Below are 22976 nucleotides of genomic sequence, written 5' to 3' on the forward strand. Positions count from 1 at the left end.
TGAGGCTTGGAAACTTGGAGTCAGAACCTTCTCTCTTTCTCTCTCTCCCTCACACTTAGACATTAATTTCACAGACTTGATAGGGAGTGAAGTAGAAAGAACAGCTGGGCAGAGGTGTTGAATCAGCAAAATGCAGAAGCCTGGAGAATGGAAAGAATGCATGAGTAAAAGGAACGGAAATCAAGTCAGTTGGGCAGGAGTGTGGCTGAGGGGGAGGAACAAGCAGGGGTGGGAGGTAACATTGAGTGTGGGTAGGGTAAGAGTCAAGTCTGATGGACCTCAAATGCCAAGCCTCTGAAGTCTAACCACCATCTCGCTTAACCTCTCTGACTGCAGTCTCCTCATCTGTAAAATGGAGTCATGAAAATCTTTTTTGTTCTCCCGGTGATCTCGTGAGTATGAATGCAATCATCGGTAGAAAGAGCTAACACATTGTCTGGCCCAGAGCTAACCACTTGATAAATTTCTGGCATTATTTTTTAACAGCTTTATTGAGATACAATTCACATAGCACACACCTTGCTCATTTAAAGTATGCAATTCTATGATTCTTAGTGTGTTCGCAAAGTTGTGTAACCACCACCACAATCAATTTTAGAACATTTCATCACTCTAAAAAGAAATTCTGTACCCATTAGCAGTCACTCACATTTCTTCCTTCCCTCCAACCTCTAGAAACCATTAATCTATTTTCTGCCCCTATAGATTTGCCTATTTTGGGTATTTCATGTGATTGGAATTTTACACTATGTGGTTTTTGTGTGTGTCTGGGCTTCTTTCACTCAGTATGTCATTCTTTTTTATGGCTGAATAATATTTCATTGTGTTTATCCATTTATCAGCTGATGGACACTTGAGTTGTTTCTCCTTTTTTTGGCTACCTTAAAAATTGCTGCTAGGAAATTTTGTGTATAGGTTTGTGTGTGTGTGTGTGTGTATACACATATTGTCTTTTTTAAAAAAATTTTAATTGAAGTGTAGTTGGTTTATAATGTTAATTTCAGGTGTAAAATGATTCAGTTAAACATATACCTACATATATTTTTTTCTTTTCAGTTTCTTTTCCATTATAGGTTATTACAAGAAATTGAATATAGTTCCCTGTGCTACACAGTAGGTCTTTGTTGTTTATCTATTTTATATATAGTAGTGTGTATCTGTTAATCCCCAACCCCTAAGTTGTACCTCCTAGCCTTTTCCCTTTGGTAACCATAGTTTGTTTTCTATGTCCATCAGTCTGTTTTTGGTCTGTAAACAGAATTTTTATCTTTTTTTTTTTAGATTTCACATATACACGATATCATATATGTTCATTTCTGTTAGGAATGTACCTAGGACTGGAACTGTGGGTCATGTGGTAACTTACATTTAACATCTCAAGGAATTGCCAGACTGAACTGCCAGACTTTTCCAAAGTCATTGCACTATTTTACATTCCCACCAGCAATATACAGGGGTTCCAATTTCCTCACATCCTTGCTCATACTTATTATTTCTCATCCTTTCTTTTTTTTTACAGCCATCCTTTTGGAAGTGAAGAGGCATCTCATTGTGGCTTTGATAGTGATTACTTTCTGTTACCATTTTTATTGATCCCAATGCCCACACTGCAGTTCATCCTTCCTCTTGTCCGTCCCCTCCTCATGATCCTCCCAGAACTCCTTGGTGCCCTCTGAAGAAAGTTTAAGCAGCCCAGGACATTGGCATCTGGCTCTTGCAATGCCCCCTCCACCCCCTATCATACCTCTTCTCTGAATCTCCAAATCTAGCATCTGCTCCTCATGGTCAGAGAGAGGCAGGCTTTGGGGTCAGACAGATGTGGGTTGGAATCCTGGCTCTGATGATCTCAGGCAGGTAGATTCACTTCTGTGAGCCTCAGTTTCCTCATCAGTTAAATGGAAATCATAATTATTCCCCCTGTCATAGGGTTCACTGAGACAAGTGACGTGAACTCTTTCGTGCAATGCCTCGCATTGAGCAGGGGCTGTATTCATCAGGGTTTGTTTAGTTGAAAGTTCCAGAAAAAAAAATTAAGTTCAACTGAAAAACACCTCAAACTGGCATGGAGGCGGTGGTTAGAAATGAATTGTCTCATGCAACTGAAAATCTAGGGATCTAGGAGTTGGGTTAACTTTGGGCATAGCTGGATCAAGAAGCTCCAATGTCGCCAAGAATCTAACTCTCTCTCTTGGCTCAGCTAGGTTTTCATCTCATCAAGCTCTCTTTTGGGTGGCAGAAACTCTTCCTGGCGCTATGGATCTATTATTCCCACTCAGTAGCAACTTGGAAAGCTACCCAACCACACCAGGGTTTCACCAGAAGTCCCACTACTGAATTTCATTGGCCCAGCTAGGATCATGCATAACCAACCCAGTCTCTTGGCTTGGGGGCGTGGACTGCTCTGATTGGCCAAGTTGGAGAATGTGGGAGGAGTCAACCCAAAATGACCTGAACATCTTCACATGGGCCATTAGGAGTCCCCAAATCCTGTTAAGTTTCATTTCAGGTACCTGAGATGGGAAGGCCACGGGACAACAGAAAGCTCAGAAATTAAATTTGGGAGGTTCAGTTTAGGGTCAGTTGAGTTTGAAATGCCTGCCAGTCATCAAGTGGTGCCACTGAGTCATCAACTGGATATGAGACGTGTTTGCTTGGTGTCTCGGTGGCTCACATTCTTTTTTATTGATTTTATGGAAATATAATTTCATTTCCTTTTGAAGGATGCTATGGAGAAGTGTAATTATTATGATGTATAGTTTCTCCACCTGGAGTTAATTTCCTTCTTTTTTTTCTTTAGGTGTCTTTCTTAGAAGTTCTGGCAATTCATCTCAATTCAACTTTCCAAGTGATAAAATCCGCCAGATAATCTGTAGGTAGCATTCTGTTTTCCTCCTGGGTTCTTTTTTGCTGAGGAATTCCTCCTGCCACCCTCCCAGGAATTCTCTTCATCTCTTTCCTATGTTGGGACCCCTGTTTTCTCAATCTCATGTCTTCTTTTTTTCTTTATTTAGCCCTCTGCTTTTGTGGAGTGCATCCTGCAATAACTTTCTGAGAATACAGGAGCATGCAATATAACATTTTTGAGCCCTTCATTTCATGTTTTGAAATGTCTTTACTTGCTCCTCACACTTGATCAGTATTTTAGCTGGAAATAGTGGTCTGGATTGAAAATCCTTTTCTGACAGAATTTCGAGTCCTTAAACCCTTTACCTCTTTCCTTCTAGTGTCTTTAAATGTACTCTTTATTCTACTGGGATTGAACATTCTTCCTTTTTTTTTTTCTGGCTAATTGCTACTCATCCTTTAGCTCCCATGATAGATATTTCTAGGGCAGACCAATACCTATTGAATGAAAAACTACATTCAATTAGGTGACTCCCTTGACTAATTCTGGCCATTGAAATGTGAGTGGAGATGACATACATCACTTCTGTATGTCAGTTACTTCTGAGGAGGCATCAAAAAGCCCACGCATACTTCTCCAGTCTCTCTTGTCCTACTGTGGTGACTGAGGCACTGAGTTCCAAGATGATGCAGCCACAAGATGGAGGGTGCCTCTTCAGCCTGGACCCCTGCATGACTGTGTGGAGCTGAGCTCAGCCCATGTAGGATGAGTAACTCAAGAGAGAAGTAAACTTTGCTTGTGTTAAACTCCTGAACTTTGAACTTGTTTGTTATTGCAGGGAAACTTGACCTATTCTAACTAATACAGAGCCCAACTTAAATATGGACTTCCTGAGAAGTCCTGGATCACAGCTCCCAAACTAGATTACTTCCCACTATTGTAAGCATGAATTTTCCTATATGACCCTTGTCCCCATCATAACTATGTAATTATTTGTGTGATGAGTTCAACATCTGTCTCCTGTATCCCACCTCCAAGACCCCAAGAGGAGACAACAGTGTTTGTGTTCTTGCTGTAGCTCAGTGCCCAGCACAGAGCATGGCACATAGTAGGTGCTCAGGATACATTTGTTGAATGAAAAAAGAGTTTGCCATCCTTTCAGCCAAACAGGCAGCCACGAGCACAGCTCGTTTCTAGAGCATTCTCTCACACAACTATTGGTGTGATAGTGACATGAGAGGCAGGACAAGATAGATGGGTCCAAGGGAGCAAGGAAGTTTGATTAGGAAAGTGGAAAACATCTTTACACATCTATATGTTTCCTTCAAGAGAGTGTAATTTATTCTAGCAACTGCTCAGCCTGGGGGAGATTATTTCACTCAGGGGCTTGAGAACCAGGTGGAGAGGCACAGAAACATTCCTGGAATGCCTGAGAGACCCACAGTAAAATTCATGCACTGATGCCAAGATACAACCACCAGAAGACAATCCTGTTGGATTCCACTCAAGTGCAATTTTGTGTCTGCACCCTGGTGTTATCGTACTGATTTATGTTTTCAACTTTATTGGGGGCATCCTTGACATACAACCAACTGCACACGCTTCAAATGTTCCAGTTTCTCTGCATCTTCACCAGCACTTGGTCAGGTTTTTCATCTGAGCTGTTCTGGTGGGTTGGTGGTTGTATCTGATTGTCCTGCTGTTTTGCATGTTCTAGATGGCTGGTGATGAGAATCTTTTCATGGGCTTATTTGGCATTTATTTATCTCTTGTGAACAGTCTGTTCAAATCTTTTGCCTGTGTTTCTATTGGGTTACTTTTTGAGTTTTAAATGCATGATAGCTAAGAAGATTACCCCTGAGAATAACAGTAGCTCTCCTGCTGTATGAACTCTATTTGTGATCCTTTACTTCACAAGTAAGATGGGTATAATAATTATACCTAACTTATAGGGTTACGCTGAGGGTTAAATGACTTAAGACAGAGAAAGCCAGTGGGACCAGGCTTGAGGGAATCAATTCGGATCCCTGGAGAAGCCAGCTGTGGAGACTCAGAAAGAGCTGGGAGGAAGCTTTTAGGATAGCTAAGCTCCATAATCATTCATTTAGTCATTTAACAAATAGTTTCTGTGCTTCCAATCTTTGGCTTGGCTGTGTCTTTTGGCTGGACACCCACCAAAAGGCAAACTCAGTTTTCAGGTAACAAAAAGACTTTGACAGTAACAATTCCCAGTAAAGTTGTGGTTGCTGTGTGCCAGACAGTGTTTTAAGCATTTTGCATATTCATTTCTTACTTCTCCCAAATCCTAGGAAGTAGGTATTCTTGTGGGACACAATGGCATGGTGATACATGGGTTGGTAAAGGAATTTACCAGAGATAAAGTGTGAGAATAGAAAAGGAGTTTATTAGGTTTCACTGTCATAGACAACAGCAGGTCACACAGACAAGAGGTGCCTGTGTGAGCCCCAAGGGCCAGTTGTGGGGTCTTTTATAAGGCAGGGTCACAAGGTGCTGATCGGCTTGTGTGCAAGTCTCTAATTGGTTGTAGGTGAGGTAAGAGGTTTGGGGTCGGTGAAGGGTGGTGGGGTTTGACTCTGATAAGGTAGGCGGAAATGAACTAGCCTGGGCTACTGTGATATTAGGCACTACCTGGGGCTATTAGTTTGTTAGGGGAAACACGCTCAGTAAAGAATATACTTTATCTGTTGAGGGATCACAGGCAGACATCTGAGAACCCAGAAATGGGGGTCGTTGGACTTTGAAGGATGTCTGTTAGCTTGACGGGTACTACTATTACTACCCCATTTGGCAGATGAGGAAACCGAGACAGAGCCGCCTGGCTGCCAGTGTCTGTCCATGACTGTTAATGCTGCTTTAGGGGCATGACGACAACCAGAGACAGACAGTAAGTGGACTGACAGATCCCGGGAAGGGTGGCAATGAAGGCTGGGCTGGGGGAGCCAAGGGCATGGGACGAAATGCCAGTGGGCTGAAATGCAGGATCAAGTGGGGTGCCTGAACCTGAGGAGCCTGAGGGACATCTCTGGGGGGGGACAGGTGGCAGCTGGACCCTGGGTGGGGACAGAGATGGGGGATGCAGATGTTGTGGCTTTACTTGTAAGGAAGAGGGGTGAAGGGAAGGAACTGAGGGTCACACTGTGAATCATCCTCCTCCTCTAGGGAGGAACCAGCTGTGGTCATGGTGGGGGGCGGGGAGCTTCAGCCATCAAGCCAAACAGAAAGGATCACCTATGGCCACCCCAGCCCACCTGTCCCCTGTGAGGCTGTAAGCTCTCCTTTTCCGCAAGTTGTCTGAGCACCTACTGTATGCCATATTGAGTGTTGAGGAGCCAACAGTGACCAAGACGGACAGAGATGCCTGCCCTCATGATGTGGTGGAGACAGAGGTGATCAACATAAAAATTATAGGGTAGGGAGGGTATAGCTCCATGGTAGAGCACATACTTAGCATGTACGAGGTCATGGGTTCAATCCCCAGTACCTCCTCCAACTATAAATAAATAAACCCAATTACTTCCCCCTCATAAAAACAAACAAAAAATTATACGGGGGAGGATATAGCTCAGTAGTAGAGCACGTACTTGGCATGCAAAAGGTCCTGGGTCCAATCCTCAGTACCTCCGTTAAAAAAGGAAATAAATAAATGAACCTAGTTACCTACCCCCCCTCCAGATTTTTTTTTAAATAAGAAAGACAACATAAAATTTATATATAAATGTAAGATCAGCACTATGGTCTGAACCTTTCCCAGAATTCATTTGTTGAAATCCAACTCCCTAAGGTGACGGTATTAGGAGGTGGGGCCTTTGGGAGGTGATTAGGGTGAAATGAGGTCACGAGGGTGGAGCCTCTAATGGGATTAATGCCCTTATAAAAATGAAGAGACACAAGATATTTCCATGTACAATGCACCAAGGAAAGGCCCTGTGAGGACATAGCCAAGAACAGGGGCCTCCCCAAGATCCCAGCCATGCTAGCACCCTGATCTTGGACTTCCACCCTCCAGAAGGATAAGGATTAATGTCTGTTGTGGAAGCCACTCCACGTGAGGTATTAGTTATAGGAGGCCAAGCTGACTTAGACAATCAAGTTGCGAAAACTTCTCTGGAAAAAAAAAATAGAGCAGGGAAGGGTAGAATTTTGAAGGCAGTCACACTGCAGGAATGACATTTGAACAAAGTCCTGAAGGAGGCTGAGGGAGAGCCATGCAGATATCTCAGGGAAGAGAGGTCTAGGCAGAGGGAACAGCTAGTGCAAAGGTCCTGAGGTGGGAGGGTACCTGTTGAATTTGAGAAAGGAGGCAGGAGTGGCTGAAGGGAAGTGCATGAGGGGAGAGCTGAAGAAGGGAAAGTCAGGGAGGTGACTGTGCTTTTGTTAGCAGATAGAGGGACCCCTAAATTAGGAAGCCCACTAAAGTGTGGGTCCTTGTTGCTGGCTGTCAAAGAATTCTTGCAGCAGAGGCAGAGGGACCTAGTGAACAGTTGATTTATTGCTCAGAAAGGGAACTTGAAGGATAGTGTTTAAACAGGGAAAAGGAAAGAAAAACACTCAACTGGGGAAAGGAAGCACTCGAGCCGGGAGCTATCAGCCAAGGTGGCCGGTAGAGACAGCTCCAGCTCCCCATCGGGCCGCGGGGTCTTTTATTAGAAGGCTCAGCCATCATTGTCTTCATTCCAGTGGTGGTGGTAATTATTTTCGGCTACTGGCTCCTTCCACCTCCAGAGTGCAGCCCTGAAACAAAAAGCAATTAGCAGAAACTTCGGTGGGAACAAAGGAAGCAATACTGAGGTGTTTTCTTGGATTTTAGGGAGCCAGCTGTGGGATAAGAGAAATGTCCTGCCTTTTCATCAGCTTTTCATCAGGCACTTCCTTTCCCTCGCTGTTAATTAGCCAGAGTCAGTAAACTTGCCTAATCACCTCTCTCACTTTCTTGCCTTCTGCAGGTGGCACTCCCTCCTCCAAATCGTCATCCAACTTCCTTCTGCCAGCTGAGGACAGAGCCCTTGGGCCAGCCACTAGAGGCCACTCTCTCTGCGGTTCCCAGGGTCACTATACTCATCCTGCCTTTGAGGTCATGGTTGGCTTTCACTGAGCCCTGCCTCAAATGCCATGCTAAGCGCTTTACCAGGATGAATTCAGCTCGTCCTCCTAATAGTCCTCTGAGTTAGGTGCACTGAAATTTTTTTCAGTTTTATTGAGGTGTGATTGACGTAAAACAAACCGCACACATTTAACGTGTACCATGTGATGAGTTTTCAAAAGCTGGAAACCATCACCAGAGTCAAGGTACTAAACACATCCGAGCCCCTTTTATCCCTTCCTCCCACCTCTCCCTACTCCACCCCCAGGTAACCTCTGATGTGCTTTCTATTACTAAAGATGAGGTTGCATTTTCTAGAGTTTAAATAAATGAGACCAGAAAGTGTATACTCTTCTTTTTTGGTCTGACTTCTTTCCCTCAGCAAAATTATGAAGATTCGTTTATGTTTAAAAAAATATTTTTGGCTTTTTTTTTGGAGGGGTGGTAATTAGTTTTATTTAATTTTTTAACTAGGTTCGTTTATTATTTTTTTAATGGAGGTACTGGGGGTTGAACCCAGCATCTCGTGCATGCTAAGCACGGACTCTACCGCTGACTTATACTCCTGCTACCCCTTCATTTATATTATTACGTGTATTTGAGCCCCTTTTTGCTCAAGGGGAAACTGAAGCACATAGAGGTGTGGCTTGAAGGGGGAGTTTAGGGGAGTGGGTGTCACCACACACGTTTCGGCCCCCTCCCCGCCCCAGGCTGAGGCTGGGTCTGGGTGCGCAGCCCGCAGAGGGGCGCTCTGATCCCCGATCCGAAGCGGGCAGGTGCAAACCGCGCAGGGGCCCCGCCTGGCGGTCAGTTCCCAGCGCCCAAGAGGGGGCGCGGCCGGGGGCGGGGCCGGGGCGGGGCTTCCCGGCTCTGGGGCCTCCGATAAGGACCTGGAGGGGCTCGGGAGCGCCTGGGCGATGCGATAAGGCGGGTGGGGGTGCGGGTCACGGCGCGCCGCGGGGAGGCCCGCGTCCGGAGGCCCTAGCGCGGCCACCCGAGACCGCGGCCGGGGACCCAGGCTGGGGGCCGGGCCGGGGCGGGGAGTCCGGCCGTGTCACGCCCGCCTCCCTCCCGGGGCCAGGGCCGCTAAAATGGCGGCGGCGGTGACAGCGTCCCGCGCCGGGTCTGGGGGCCTGGCCGCCGCGCCGGGGGCCCACTAGCGCCTTCCTGGGCGCCCGCTTCCTGGCCGCGTCCTGGCCCCCTGGGGCGCTCGCGCGCGGCCCCCCGGGCCCTGGGTCCGCCCTCCCGGCGCGCCCATGAACTCCGTGTCGCCGGCCGCCGCGCAGTACCGGAGCGGGAGCCCGGAGGACGCGCGCCGCCCCGAGGGCCGCAGGCCGCGGGGCCCCCGAACCCCGGACCCCAACGGCCTGGGGCCCTCGGGAGCCAGCGGCCCCGCTCTTGCGTCGCCCGGGGCCGCCCCCGGGGAGCCGGACGAAGTGGACAAGTTTAAGGCGAAGTTCCTGACCGCCTGGAACAACGTCAAGTACGGTGAGGAGGTGGGGTTCTGAGGTGGGAGCGAGCCAGGTGTTCAGGCGGGCAGGGGGCCTCGAGGTCGGTGGGAGTCTAGGAGAACCAGACCCTGCCCCTGCCAAGTTCCACTGTTTGTTCTCCTGTGAGTCACCTGTGGGTCGGTCCCTCGCCCTGCCCTGCCCAGGGCGGGCCGCTGGCTGGCGGGTCCAAAGGAGAATGTATTTTCAAGTCTCAGGCAATTCCCCATGTGACCCTGGGCAAGGTTTTTTGCTTCCCTGTGTCTCCAATTTTCCCTTCTGTCAAATGGGTACAGTCATCAGAACAGCTTCAATACATCCTGAATTAATTGCAGACACTCATGTGGCTGTTATTAGGGGCCCCGCCTCCGTCTAAGAGGACTAGCGGATTCCCCAGAACCTTCCCTGAGATAAGGGGCCGGGATGTCCCCATCTCGCACATCGGGGAATGGAAGCGCTGTCGCTGTCGTCTCTCTCTTTTTTTCATTAAAAAAAATTTTTTTTCTTGCGAGGGAGGTAATTAGGTTTATTTGTTTATTTACCGTCAATCAAATTTTTTATATGGAGGTATTGGGATTTGAACCCAGGACTTCTTGCATGTTAAGCACACGCTCTATCACTAAGCTATATCCTCCCCTCTTGCCATAACCTTCCCCCCCCTTCCTAACTCTTATGTAGCCTGTCTGTCAAGCAAGTGCTTCATCTTGCTGAGCGCTGCCCCTTGTCTCCCCAGGTTGGGTGGTTAAAAGCCGGACCAGCTTTAGCAAGATTTCCAGCGTCCACCTCTGCGGCCGCCGCTACCGCTTTGAGGGCGAGGGTGAGCTGGTGGCCCGTGGCTAGGGTTGGAAGAGGCCCCCAGGGGTGTTCCTGGTGGCACCTGACAAGCCCCCTCTTGTAGGTGACATCCAGCGTTTCCAGCGGGACTTCGTGTCGCGCCTATGGCTCACCTACCGCCGGGACTTCCCACCCCTGGCTGGAGGCTGCCTAACCTCAGACTGTGGCTGGGGATGCATGTTACGAAGTGGACAGATGATGCTGGCCCAGGGCCTGCTGCTGCATTTCCTGCCCAGAGGTGAGCAGTGAAGGGGGAAGGGCACAGGAGGAGTATAGCACCAGCCACGCGGACCAGCCGTGTTAGAACAGTTTGTCAACTAAGTGTTTAAAGTCGTGTTAGAATTGAGTATAAAGTAAGTTTGGGGGGAAGTGAAAATTGTTTATAAAATAAGTTTAAGGAATGTGAAAGTTGTAGTTAAATGTGGGGTCTCTGGAGCGTTACAGTCATGTGTACATCATGAATAATGGGAATTGTGTCCCCACACACACTGGCACTGTATGACTATTGACTCCATCCCTACCAGACTGGACATGGTCCCAGGGTGTGGGCCTGGGCCCCCCTGAGCCGTCAGGGTTGGCCTCTCCCAACCGGTACCGTGGGCCTGCCCACTGGATGCCTCCGCGCTGGGCCCAGGCTGCCCCTGAGCTGGAGCAGGAACGTCGGCACCGGCAGATCGTGTCCTGGTTCGCTGACCATCCCCGGGCCCCCTTCGGCCTACACCGGCTGGTGGAGCTTGGGCAGAGCTCAGGCAAGAAGGCGGGTGACTGGTATGGGCCATCACTGGTGGCACACATACTCAGGTGAGGGCCGCTGCTGAAGACATGGGAGCCACTGGGTACCCCCAGGAACTCAGGCCTCTCCTCCCATCCCCAGGAAAGCTGTGGAGAGCTGCTCAGAGGTCACCCGCCTGGTGGTGTATGTTTCTCAGGACTGCACAGGTAAGGGGCTGGGAGCCAAGATCACAGGGTTCTCACCCTGAACCAGCCACTACCTCAGCTGCCTCTTGTGACCCACCTTCCTCAGAGGCTAAAACAAGTTCTGCGGCAGAGGGACCCACACTGGGAGGTGCTCAGGACCCCTTGCTCCCTCTGGAACCAGGAGAGAATTCAGAGGCTTCTCCCTGAGTAACAGAGTAAAGAACATAAGGAACCCCCCTCTCAGGGAGTTCCTCTCAACTCACTCTTACTCTGTGAACAATTTTAACATGTATGAAAGTCAGGCCTCCTCTGCCTCATAGGGCTGTCGTGAGGATTAAGTGAGTCAATAATACAGTAAAACCCTTAAAACAGTGCTTGTCATATAGTAAGTATTCACTAAATATTAGCTATGATTGTCATTATTCCCTGTCACCCCCCAAATCAGTTTAGAAAGGGTCTTAAAAGGAGCCTCCGTGGATTGGTGTCAGGAAATCTACAAAACCTGTACATTTTCATGAAAAAATATAGGAGTTTGGGGCAAGGTTTGATTAGAGAACCGTTGTTTTAGTCTGTCAGGACTGCTGTAACAAAAATATCATAGACTGGGTGACTTGTAAGCAACAAGAATTTATTTTTCACAATTCTGGAGGCTAGAAAGTCCAAGATCAAGGCAATGGCAGTTTCGGTGTCTAGTGGGGGCCCGCCCACTTCCTGGTTCATTTTGCTGTGTCCTCAGGTAGTGAAAGGGCAGGTGAGCTCTCTGGGGTTTCTTTTATAAGGGCAGTGATTTCATTCATGAGGTTCCCACTCTCATGACCTCATCACCTCCCAAAGGCCCCACTGCCAAATTCCATCACCTTGGGGGTTAGGATTTCAGTGCATGAATTTGAGAGGGACACAAGCATTCAGACCACAGCAGCTGTGTTTCCAGAAAAGGTTGAATTTACTCTTCTGGGAGCCAGGAAGGGGCTTATGTGGCCACAAGGGGAAGGCGGGCGGGTGGAGGCCAGCAGACAGGACTTGAGGAGGGACACGGGGACATTTGGCTGACTGGCAGACTGCTCCATGCTCCCATTACCACCTGGGCAAACCTAGGTGCTGAGTGTCAGGCCTGGGACTGGAGAGGCTCTCCAGGCTGCGGGAAGACTCTCCACCTCTTCCTGGTTTATGTTCTTTGTCAAAATCTCAGGCCTCTCTTGCCCTATCTGTATAAAGTGGGGATGTCCACACCTGCCTGGAGGCCCTGGGATTGTCTGGGGGAGTTGATCGGGAGAGCACTGGAAAGACCTCCTTTTCCATCGATGACAGGAGTGTCATCCCAAGAGGTTGCTCAGGCAAGGCTGGGCCGCTGGGGATGGAGGGCCACACTCTGAGGCTTGAAGGGTGGGCATGAATGTGACCTGCTGCCCTGTCTTTCCAGTGTACAAGGCAGATGTGGCCCGCCTGGTGGCCAGGTCAGACCCCACAGCTGAGTGGAAGTCTGTGGTCATCCTGGTGCCCGTGCGGCTGGGTGGCGAGACTCTCAACCCTGTGTACGTGCCCTGTGTGAAGGTAGGTTCAGCCAGATTCCATCACACTTCCTCCCAGGATCCCTCCACACTTCATCTTGGGTTATGTGTTTATGCTTCCTGCATCAGTTTTTCCAGTAGTTATGGAACACCTTATGTGCCAAGAACTGTCCCAACTGCTGGGGATTCAGAGGTGAACAGGCTACAACCCGTGCCCTCTGACAGTGGACATTCCAATGGGGGAATGACAGTGGATGTGGAACCAATTTGACAGATGTGGCATTATAACTCAGGCTCTAAAGGAACCAAAACTAACACGATGAAGGGCAAATGGGGGTGGCTACACAGCCTAGGAAAGCCCCTCTCCAGTCAGAACCAAATGAGAAGCCAGAGGGTGCTTCAGGCAAAGGGAACAGCAAGGCTGGAAAGACCCTAGTATGTTTACACTCAGAATAAAGGCCAAAGATCTCTCCCACAAGACCTCACACCACATCCCTGTCTCTTCCTTAACCTTATCTGTCCCCTCTCTGCCTCACTTCACATTGTTCCATTCACACAGGCCTCCTCACTGTTCTCAGAAGACACCTGCCACAGGGCCTTTGCACTTGCTGTTTCCTCTGCTTAGAGTGCTCTTTCCCAAGATGTACTCAACTCCCTGCCTGCTGAAACCTCATCTCTCAATGAGGCGTTTCCTGACCCCTATTTAAAATTGCAAAGCCTTTTCCCCTCTGTTCTTCTCCAGGGTGTTACCACCTTCTGACATAGCTCATTCATCGTGTTCCTTGTTCTCCCACATTAGAACATTAGCTCCATAAGGGCAGGGTTTTGTCTGTCTTGGTCACTGCTGCCCCCCAGAGCCCAGCACAGGCCTGGGTTTGTACACTCTGAGCCTCTGCTAAGAGTTTGCTGAGTGCATGACAGCACCTGCCCTGAGTCGTCACTTTTGCCCACTTTCTTCCCTGCAGGAACTCCTGCGTTCCGAGCTGTGCCTGGGCATCATGGGGGGCAAGCCACGCCACTCGCTGTACTTCATCGGCTACCAGGGTAGGCCTGCCCCATCCTGCTTCCTCCCAGCCCACCTTACCCTTTTCTACCCCTGCTCACGCCTCCTCCCCTGCAGATGACTTCCTGCTCTACCTGGACCCTCACTACTGCCAGCCTGCTGTGGATGTCAGCCAGGCTGACTTCCCCCTCGAGGTGAGCTGGGCTCCGAGGGGAGAGGGGGAGGTTGGAGACATGTAGGAGCTCCCTGAGCCTCCCTTGTTTGTCTGCCCCAGTCCTTCCATTGCACCTCACCCCGCAAGATGGCCTTCACCAAGATGGACCCAAGCTGTACCGTGGGGTTCTACGCTGGAGACAGGAAGGAGTTTGAGACCCTCTGCTCAGAGCTGACCAGGGTGAGCAATGCATGCTGGAGGCCAGGAGGCAAAGGGCAGGGCTAGGGTAGACGGAGGGACAAAGGCCTTGAGGCCAGCAGACCTGGGGAGGCCACTTCCAGGCTATGTTGTCAAGATTGTTATCCTGCCCACAAGCTACAAGCCCAGCTGTGATTAGAGCAAAAAAAGGCATGAAATGAAAATTTTAAGGGGACAGCTGCTTCCAGAGGCTCAAGTGGCAGGACCTTATGCTGTTCTTTGACTCTGTTGTCCTATCAGAGCTTTACCCTCATGGCGGCAAGAGTGGCCACCAGCCTCTCTGGGCACTTTCAGTGGAAAGGGAGCCCCAGCTTCCCAGCAGATAGAGAAAACCCCAGGGCTGCTGTTCATTGGCTGCACAGGGCCACACGCTCATCACTGAGCCAATTGCTCTGGCCGGGGGGGGGGGGGGGGGGGTGTGGAAGGCACTGATTGGCTGGCCAGCATCACTGCCCTGGAGGGATGGGAGTTAAGTTCAGCAAGCACTTGATAAAATATACCTGTTAATTATACCTACTGGGATCATTAACACCGTCTGGGGACTGAGCTGCTCTCTCTCCTCCCACCAGGTCCTCAGCTCCTCCTCAGCCACAGAGCGGTACCCCATGTTCACCCTGGTCGAAGGCCACGCTCAGGACCACAGCCTGGACGACCTCTGCTCCCAGCCCTCCCAGCCGACACTGCGGCTCCCTCGAACGGGGCGGCTTCTCAAGGCCAAACGCCCGAGCTCTGAGGACTTTGTGTTTTTATAAAGGGGAGGGGGTGGGGGAGAAGATGCGACCCTATTTATTTTTTTATTTATGTCACGCTGGGTGTGGGAGCTTGAACTCCCCTTGACAAGTGCAGCTGAGACCAGTCCAGGAGACCTCCGGGCTGGGGCCATGCAGCCAGGAACAGCCCGCACACCTGCCTCCCACCAGCTGCGCCCTCGTCGCAGGGCAGAGAGGGAGGGAGGGCCCCCGGGCACCCACTCAGGGCCTGACTCCGTACTGTAGTTTGCACTGGACCGCCCACGCCCCTCTCTGGTCCCAGAGCGCCAGTGGCTGGTGGGAGTTGGCGGGAGGGCTGTGGCCGCTGGGGGCTAATAAAGCCGTTTGACTAGAACTTGGCTATGGCTAGGCCCAGCATTTGAGGGATGGGGCTCAGGGTGTGTCTCAAGGTGAGGTTCCAAGTCATCCAGGAAGCTTAAGTGGGCCTCAGCTTCCACATCTACAAGAGGGGAAAACTCCCTTGCCCAAAGTGAGAGTCTGTTGTGTCAACAAGAGGTGGGTGGGGGCACCCAGGGGCCTGACTGAAGGAGAGGAGCCCCAGGAACCCTGTAGGCTCCCTCAGCCTAGGGGCCGCTCTTGGGCCCCTGCTGCTTCCTCCGTTGCCGGCCCAGCTGGCGGAAGTGCAGCCGTTTGGGGTTGAGGCCAAAGGCCTGCAGTCTCTGGCGGCTGAACTCACGTCCACCGAGTGTTACTGTAGGGCCCAAGAGACGAGCCTTCTTGCCCCTCCTCTGCCTCCGGGGGGCCGGTTTCTCCGTGGGTGTCACAGGGGCCGCCTCTTCCTGTGCCGGGGGGCTCTCAGGCTGGGGCCGCTTCCCGCAGGCCCCATCAGGTGCTGGCAGCTGCCCCTGTGGGCTGGCTTTGTCTCTCTGTGGCTTCCCTGTGGCTTCCGTGGGCATCTCTGTCCTGGAGGAGGAAAGTAGTGGCTCAGTCCAGGCTGATCATGATTAGGCCTGTTCCAGGACACACATCCCTCATTTTTACAGATGAGGAAAGGAGAGGCTCAGAGAGGCGGCGACACAGCAATTCAGGGGCCTGCCTGGGACTCAAAGGTGGGTCTGATGCCAAAACGGGGATTTTTCTCCTGAACCCTGAGGCAGGACTGGGTCACTGATAATTTTGATAGTTGAGCCTCGGCCTATACTCAGTTATTTACACAAATTAACTCATTTTAGCTTTACATCAATTCTGTGAGCTGCTGTCACCTCTGATGTTATAACAAGAGCTTATATCTATCTGGCATTTACTGTTTTAAGCACTCTACCTGAATTAATTCACTTAATCCTCAAAAAAACCTGACAAAAAATAGACTATCTTTATCCCTATTTATAAATGAGGAAATAGGCCCAGAGAGGGAAAGTGACTTGCTCAAGGTCACACAGCTATGGCCCAGCCAGGATTAGAACCCAAGTATCAGAGAAGGGAAGCCCCTCTCCCAGGGTCATGCAACAATGACTCAAACTGGGGCCTGGTGATCCCACCCCCAAACCAGTAACACTCACTCTGGGCAGAGTGATTTGAAGATCTGCCTCTTTTTCCATGTGTTCTGGGCCTTCTGGCTGTAGGCCCTCTTGTCCCGCAGCTCCTCCTGCTCCGACCTGCGGGCGCCAGGCGGACACACCTGTCACTGGGTGTTCTGGGTGATGCCCATGCTTGCCTGCCAGCCAGCCCACCCCTCCTCCTGGGGCACCTGGCCCAGCCACACCCCATCACCTGTACATGCAGGTCTTCTTCAGGGAGCACCACCGGTTGAGCTCCTTGTCATCGGCAGTGAGGATCTGCAAGGAAAGGGAGGGTGGGATCCTGCACCTGAGCCCTGGAGAGCCCTGACTCTAAGCCTTAGTCACCTCATCAGTCAAGGCAGGGTAATGCTAGTACCACCCACGTCACCATGGCCAGAAAGAACTGATCTCTGTGGAGGCTGCCTGATGTTTTTTGTTGGGGGCATCAGATAGGGAAACTAAGGTTCAGAGAGGGGATACTTGCCCCTAGTCATATGGCACGGGAAGTAGCTAATTTCAGATTATGGTTTGGGCCCTGGAGCCCTGACCCATGCACCATGGCACCAGCAGCTTGAGGGCAGGGGTCTCCATGCCAGTGACTGGGTTTCCTAATTCCAGATGAGGCCCACGAGGTGGGGATGTAATTAGGCCCATTTTACAGATGGGGAAACCGAGGCACAGAGCCGTAAGTCACATGTCTAAGGTTACATAGCTGGTGAGCAGCTGAGCCAGGGTTTGAACCTGTGCCCACTCTTAATAGCCACCCTGCTGCCAATATACAGTAACAGAAGTAATATTTCTGGGGCCTGCTGTGGGCAAAGCACTGACTGAAGCCCCCGCCTCACAGAAATCCTTTGAGGCAGGTGCTATTATTAGTACGGTCATTAGCACTTCCATTCCTATTGTTTGTAAGACGAAGAAACAAGCTGTGTCCCAGCACTTGCTCGCTCCAGGCTCCCACCTCCTCGGTGCTGAGCCCAAAGTCGCAGGGCACCACCGTGCGGTACTTGAAGCGACAGGGCAGGTCATCGATGATGTCCTCGTAGTCCAGCCGGTAATACTCGTCCAGGTACTGCTCGAACGTCTTGTCCCCTGTGCGGGGGGAGAGAGCCAGGCTGCCAGGGTGTGCCGGGCCCCTCGCAGCCCCTGCCCGCCCACGGCCGCCTGCCCGGGCCTCACCGGGGTCAAACACAGGCTTCTCCTGCCCCACAGCCGCCGCAAAGGGAGACTTTCGCTTCTTCTTGCCCATCGCGGGGGCCTCACGCCGCTTCTTCTGAGGCTGGCTGGGGTCATAGTCGGCATCCATCTGCCAGGACATGTAGGTCAGGCCTGCCCTTGGGATCCTCGGGACCCTCTGAGTACCCCCCACCCCGATCCCTGTGCCTGTGGTACCTACATTGAAGTCGGGGTCCTCGCAGTGCAGATCCTGCTGGCTCCACGCTCCACCCTGCTCCGGCCCAGCCCATGTGTCCCAATTCCAGTCATCTGGTGCCGGGGAACAGACAGGCAGGGATGGGCTGCGGGGTCAGGTTGGACCAAGTGCCCGCACCCACAGCCCAGTGCCCCAGGTGACCTCACCTTCAAGGCCTTCCTCTTCCTCAAATTGCGGCTTTTCCTCCTCCATGGTGCCATAATATTCGTCCCCAAAGTACTTCTGCAGGGTTGGGGCGGGGAGGGTCAGCAGGGCCCACTCCCCCCGACAGCCTTACTCCCGCACCATACATGGCTCCCCGGCACCCCCGCAGGACCCAGCTCCTGATGTGGGGGAAACCCTGTGTGTCTGGGCCCCTCTACTTCCTGCTCTCTGCCCCTTGTTACTGGCTGGCAAAGGCAGTTACTGCTAACCGTGTCACTTGTGAAGCACCTACTATGTGCCCGACTCTGGTCTGCATCTCACTGCATTTTTCACAAGCACCCCAAGAGACAGACACTACCTCCATTCTATTGAGAAACTGAAGCTTAGGATTGAGAAGCTTCTAGAAAGTGAAGGCTGAACTCTGACCACATAGCACCCACCCACTCCAGTTTCCACCTGCCCACCTATGCATCCTTAGTTTCCTACCCTGACCCCCCAGGTTTACTCTGGGGCAGCTCTGCAGTGCCCCTGGCCCCCACTGCTTTTCCCATCCAGCCCTCCCTGCCTGTTTTCAGGGCCTGATGCAGTGTTCCCCCAAATACGACAATAAACACTGACTTCTTAGTAAATGGGCTTAAAGGAAACACAGCGACCCACTGTTCCTTAAGCATTTACCAACTTAACGTTTAGTATTCCTCTCAGGCTATCTTTAGAACAGCCCTGAGCTAGATGCTATGGCTGGTTGGGCTGCCTTCACAGACAAAAACAAGCTCAGAGAGGTCAAGTCACTCTCTGAGGCCACACAGCAATGAAAGGACTGCTGATTCCTGAGCCACGCACCTGGCTGCCTGGCCAGGGTGGGGCCTGGGGGTCGCACCTGCATGAGCTGGTCATGCTGCGCGGGGTCGAAGTCGTCCTCGAGGTCCCGCTCCTCAAAGCCCAGTGTCTCGTTGCCCGTGACCTGCCGCAGCTTCTCCAGCTTGGCCAGAATCTCCTTCCTCTTCAGGTTCTTCAGTTGCTTGAGCTCCTCCTGCTTCTTCGCTTTTTCCTGGGGGCAGCGGGCCAGGGTCAAGGGAGGGTGTGGGCTCTCCCTGCAAGCCAGTCAGCCCCCCAACCCCACCCACACCGCCCCACACGCACCCTCCTCTTTCGCTCCCGCGTCTCCTCCCTCCTCTCCTTTCTGCGATCGTCCTTCCGGCGCACAGAGGATGCAATGCTCCGGGGGTAGGTCTTGACCTGTGGGCAGCGGAGATGATTCCGGGCTCTCCCAGCCTGGTCCTCCCCAGCCCCGGCCCTGCCCCGGGCCACCCACCAAGGCAGAGTCCGGCTCTTCGAAGCGAAAGTTGTACTTGTGCTCAAAGTCCTCCTGTTTCTTCAGAAACAGCTCCCCCTCGTCAGAGGAGTCTTCCACGGCCAGCTGGACCCGGGGACCGGGGACCCTGAGGATGGGCTGGGGGTCAGCTGAGCCCCTGCACTCCTGTGCACCAGCACACTAACTCACTCAATCCTCACCAGAACCGTCTGGTGAGGGCTACCATTCCCCCCCATTTTACAGATGGGGAAACTGAGGTATGGAAATCCATTGGCAGGGCCACCTGGCTCCAGAGCCCACCCTCTGTGGCTCTTCCTCACGAAAGGCTAACTCTGCTACCACTGTGTGAACAAGTAAACACCCAGGGTCTTTTCCATTCTGGCCAGCGTTGGCTCCAGGCCCCTGGGGGCCTGGCTACTCACCCTTCTTCCTCCTCCTCCTCTTCCTCCTCCTCCTCCTCTCCATCCTCCTCGTAGCGTTTGTTAAGGATGTAATCCCGAAGGAAGCACTCCCCCTCATCCAGCTCTGGGTTGTTCCAGTATTCCTTGAGGTGAGTCTAGGGTTGAAAAGGGGAAGGGACCCTGGTCAGGAACTCGGGGACAGGGGAGGAGGGCGGATGTAGGCACCAAGTAGATTTAAGTGACTACAGCTCCACAGCCACCCCATACAGTAGGTAGGATAACCCGCATTTCATAGATGTAGAAGCTGAGGGTCAGAAAGGCGCCCACCCCATCTTCAGAGCACCTGCTCCTGGCTACCTTCTCAAGGGCCTATTTCCATGAAAAGGTCAGATGGAGGCGGACCAGGCAGGGTGGTAGTTCAGCGACACTGTGTGGGAACTCACCAGTTCTTTCAGGGTGTCAGTGTTCTCAATTTCCTTCTGCCCCTTTAGCCATTCGACATAGTCGGCATCCTCCTGGGCCTGGGGAAAGGCCAGCGCTGAGGGTCTGCAGGGACCCCAGCACCCTGCCTCCACCACCAGCCCCCTGCCAGCTAGGCCCCAGTACCCACCTTCTCCTCTCTGCTTTTAGCTCGTTTCTGCAGCAACCCAGAGCCACCTTCCCCGGCGCTGTCCTCATCCTCACTATCCTCCACGAACTCCCGGAAGCTGCCCACGCAAGAGAACCAGCCTCAGGACAGGCAGGCTGGCCCTGCCCGCTGCCCCAAGATGAACCCTGGTGACTAAGTCCTGAGCTCTTCCTGACAAGCCCCAAGTGGTGCTGCGCCATAGAGGCCATGATCAACTCTATGTAACAGATGCAGAAACTGAGGCACAGAGAGGGCAAGTGACGTGCCCAGGAGCACACAGCCATGAAGTGACTGAGCTGGACTGGAACCCCAGCCCATCCAACCTCTGGGCCTCAACTCCTTTCCATTTGGTCACTCAGCCAGCCTGGGCTCACCTTTCCTTCAGCTGTTTCTGTTCTTCCACATAACTTTTCGACGAGATCTGCTGCAGAGAAAGTGACGTGGGCCTCAGGCCCAGTGCTGGGCCCCTCCACCCCAACTCAACCTCCACCCCACCCACCTGGAGTCTCTGATTGGAGGTCTCCCCATCGGAATTCTCCTCATCGACATATTTGCTGTGAAAGGAAGGATGAGGGCTTCAGAACAGACTCCCCGTGGCCAGTTGGTCCCCATGGGGTGGGGAGCTGTTAGGAGCCACAGCTGGAGGGGGCTGATGGGGTGCAGGTGGGTCACCAAGGCTCCTTCCCATCCCTGCCCCTAAGTCCCCCATGTGTCCCCCTGCCCTGGGAAAGCAGGGGCGGGGAGGGGTCACCCAGGCTCTCTCCTCACCCTTCTTTCTCCAAGATAACCTTCCTCTCATAGTCCTTCAGGTACATGGGCTGCACCTTCTTTGGTTTCTCCTCAGCTGACAGCTCCTCCTCGCTCTCCGAGGACGATGCTGTGGGGCCACCAGAAGACATCAGCCATCACTCACACCCACACCCCACTTCCATCCCCAGGCAGAGAACAATACTGGGCTGGGCCAGAGTCAGACCAAAGTTTCAAATCCCTGAGCCACCAGATCCCAGCTATCAAACAGGTATCACACTTGCTACTCGCTGGTAGTTCCTGCCAGTAACCATTTAGTAAGTCAGAACAGTGTTCAGCACACAGCCCTTATTAATGACCACAGGTAATAACCTAAGATACTCTGCTAACTAGTTTTGACTCATAAATATTCATTAAATAGTCACAACAGCCTATAAGACAAGGAGGCACCTGGGCCCCAGGAAGAGCAGCCCCAGACCTTTTCTCTGATAGAAGGTGGCATCTTTCTGATAAATGCGGGGATCCTTCTTCTTCAACAAGGAGAGAGTCCTGTAAAAGTCACGCTCCTGCTGGTGGTCAAATTCCTAGAGCAGGAAAAGGGTGGGGACAGACTTCAGAAAGGAGCTGTGATGGAGCAGTAAGGAACAGGGGCAGGTGGGCTGACCAGGTGTGGGAATTAGGGTGGAGGGAGGGGTAGTCTTTAGGAGGAAGCAGGGGGAATCCGGCTGAGTAGAGGCAGGTGGGTGGCTGGGTCTGAGTGGGAGGGGAGGTCAAACAGGTGGAGGGGGGAGGGGCCCTCTTGGGGGTGGGCCACATAAGTACCGGATATGAGACAGAGGAAGGTAGAAGGCAAGGGGAGGGTAACTTCCTGGCGGGGAAGATCAGGGCTGTTGTGGGGAGAAGCTGAGTGCCCCATGTGGTAGAGAGAAGCCCCACTTTGGGGAGAGTCGGGCACTGAGAAATGGTTAGACTCTCAGGGATGAAAAGGTAAACAAAGGATTCGCACCAGACAGATCAAGATGGGCAGATAGAACTGAGGTGGGGAAGGAGAAGTAGGGAGGATTTGGCCACCCCCTGGGGATGGGGAGGGCGCTGTGTCTGTCCCTCGTGAGAATGGGGGGCGGGAGTTGGACGCTCCCGTGGGGCGCGATGGGGTTGGGGGTCAGCCGCCCACTATAGGTCTGGACTGCGATGGGGGGCTTGGTCGCCTCCCGCAGGTCCAGGATGAGAGCAGGGAAGCTCACCACCCGCTCCTCGCTGGAGTCAGACTCGGAACTGGAGTCGCCGCCGCTGTCCCGGTCCCCGTAGCGATCTTTCACTGTGGAGCATAGATGGGAGTCCCCTAGGTCAGCCTGGGGGACCAGATCAACCCCCACTTCCTGACTGCCTTGCACGCCCCGGTGCCCCGCGCGCATGCGCCCCGCACTCACACCGCTGCAGCTCCTCGCGCTCCCGGTAGCGGCCGTACCGCGCGGCAAACGCGGCGTTCACCCGCAGGGGTGACGACCCGCGCGGCTCAGGCATGGCGGCTCTGCAGCCCACTGCGCACGCGTGTGGAGAGAGCCCCTAAGGAGGCGGGGCTGCTCACGGCCCTGCTGACCGCTAGCTTTAAATGGGGCGGAGCCTTGTGGGCCGCGCCTAACCCCGCCCTCGGTCCTTCCGGGATCTCTAGCCCTGTGAACCAAGTCCCCGCCCATGGGCCACGCCTCTGCGGGGAAGGCTGCAGCCACCGCCCACCCCACTCCCCCACCCCCGGGGCTCCCGGCACCCAGCTGACATCTGGGGGCCCTTTCTCCACTCGCGGTTTCCTGCCTCCCTTCCGTTCCGACAGCGTAAACCGCTGCCCCACCCAGCTCACTCATCCCTGGCGCCCTGGGAATTACCACTCCCCTCCCCCAAAATATCCACGATCTTCGACCCCGGTGCCCACCCCAA

The 22976-nt window shown here is 52.6% G+C and overlaps 2 protein-coding genes and 1 long non-coding RNA gene across 5 annotated transcripts; 1 reads left to right on the forward strand and 2 right to left on the reverse strand.

Moving 5' to 3' along the window:
• Positions 1 to 7336: 7336 nt before the first annotated feature.
• LOC140688467 (uncharacterized) lies at positions 7337 to 8924 on the reverse strand. The gene is made up of 2 exons (XR_012063191.1): positions 8837 to 8924; positions 7337 to 7597 (listed from the first exon to the last, which is right to left on the reverse strand). It is a non-coding gene; the product is annotated as an uncharacterized lncRNA (long non-coding RNA).
• On the forward strand, positions 8853 to 15212 carry ATG4D (autophagy related 4D cysteine peptidase). Its single transcript, XM_006206279.4, has 10 exons — positions 8853 to 9434; positions 10167 to 10250; positions 10332 to 10505; positions 10792 to 11068; positions 11142 to 11206; positions 12606 to 12736; positions 13659 to 13737; positions 13814 to 13890; positions 13971 to 14090; positions 14678 to 15212. Exons 1-10 carry the CDS (start codon positions 9203 to 9205, stop codon positions 14858 to 14860), a joined length of 1422 nt encoding a protein of 473 aa, XP_006206341.3. The 5' UTR covers positions 8853 to 9202; the 3' UTR covers positions 14861 to 15212.
• KRI1 (KRI1 homolog) lies at positions 14889 to 22618 on the reverse strand. Of its 3 annotated transcripts, none has more exons than XM_072947679.1 (19): positions 22472 to 22618; positions 22286 to 22359; positions 21520 to 21625; positions 21063 to 21171; positions 20794 to 20848; positions 20669 to 20715; positions 20277 to 20373; positions 20110 to 20187; positions 19688 to 19821; positions 19266 to 19392; positions 19094 to 19189; positions 18831 to 19001; positions 17956 to 18031; positions 17774 to 17862; positions 17557 to 17683; positions 17339 to 17469; positions 16589 to 16653; positions 16378 to 16473; positions 14889 to 15781 (listed from the first exon to the last, which is right to left on the reverse strand). In XM_072947679.1, the coding sequence occupies exons 1-19, from the start codon at positions 22563 to 22565 to the stop codon at positions 15442 to 15444; spliced, it is 2112 nt and encodes a 703-aa protein (XP_072803780.1). In that variant the 5' UTR covers positions 22566 to 22618; the 3' UTR covers positions 14889 to 15441. The 3 variants fall into 3 exon arrangements, with proteins under 3 accessions (XP_072803780.1, XP_006220255.3, XP_072803781.1); XM_006220193.4 differs by having other exon boundaries at positions 20669 to 20718; XM_072947680.1 differs by lacking the exons at positions 20669 to 20715; positions 22286 to 22359; positions 22472 to 22618.
• Between the last annotated feature and the right edge of the window lie 358 nt (positions 22619 to 22976).

This window comes from Vicugna pacos, chromosome 22 (genome assembly GCF_048564905.1).
Source record: "Vicugna pacos chromosome 22, VicPac4, whole genome shotgun sequence".
NCBI classification, from domain to species: domain Eukaryota; kingdom Metazoa; phylum Chordata; class Mammalia; order Artiodactyla; family Camelidae; genus Vicugna; species Vicugna pacos.

What these genes read in the sequence shown, in the direction of transcription:
- ATG4D (XM_006206279.4), top strand. Translation starts at nt 9,203, where the DNA reads ATGAACTCCGTGTCGCCGGCCGCCGCGCAGTACCGGAGCGGGAGCCCG. An exon ending in AGGCTGACTTCCCCCTCGAG is followed by an intron (nt 13,891 to 13,970) that starts GTGAGCTGGGCT and finishes TGTCTGCCCCAG; the next exon opens with TCCTTCCATTGCACCTCACC. An exon ending in TCTGCTCAGAGCTGACCAGG is followed by an intron (nt 14,091 to 14,677) that starts GTGAGCAATGCA and finishes TCCTCCCACCAG; the next exon opens with GTCCTCAGCTCCTCCTCAGC.
- KRI1 (XM_006220193.4), bottom strand. Translation starts at nt 22,565, where the DNA reads ATGCCTGAGCCGCGCGGGTCGTCACCCCTGCGGGTGAACGCCGCGTTT. An exon ending in GCGCGAGGAGCTGCAGCGGT is followed by an intron (nt 22,360 to 22,471) that starts GTGAGTGCGGGG and finishes TATGCTCCACAG; the next exon opens with TGAAAGATCGCTACGGGGAC. An exon ending in CCTCCAATCAGAGACTCCAG is followed by an intron (nt 20,719 to 20,793) that starts GTGGGTGGGGTG and finishes CTTTCTCTGCAG; the next exon opens with CAGATCTCGTCGAAAAGTTA.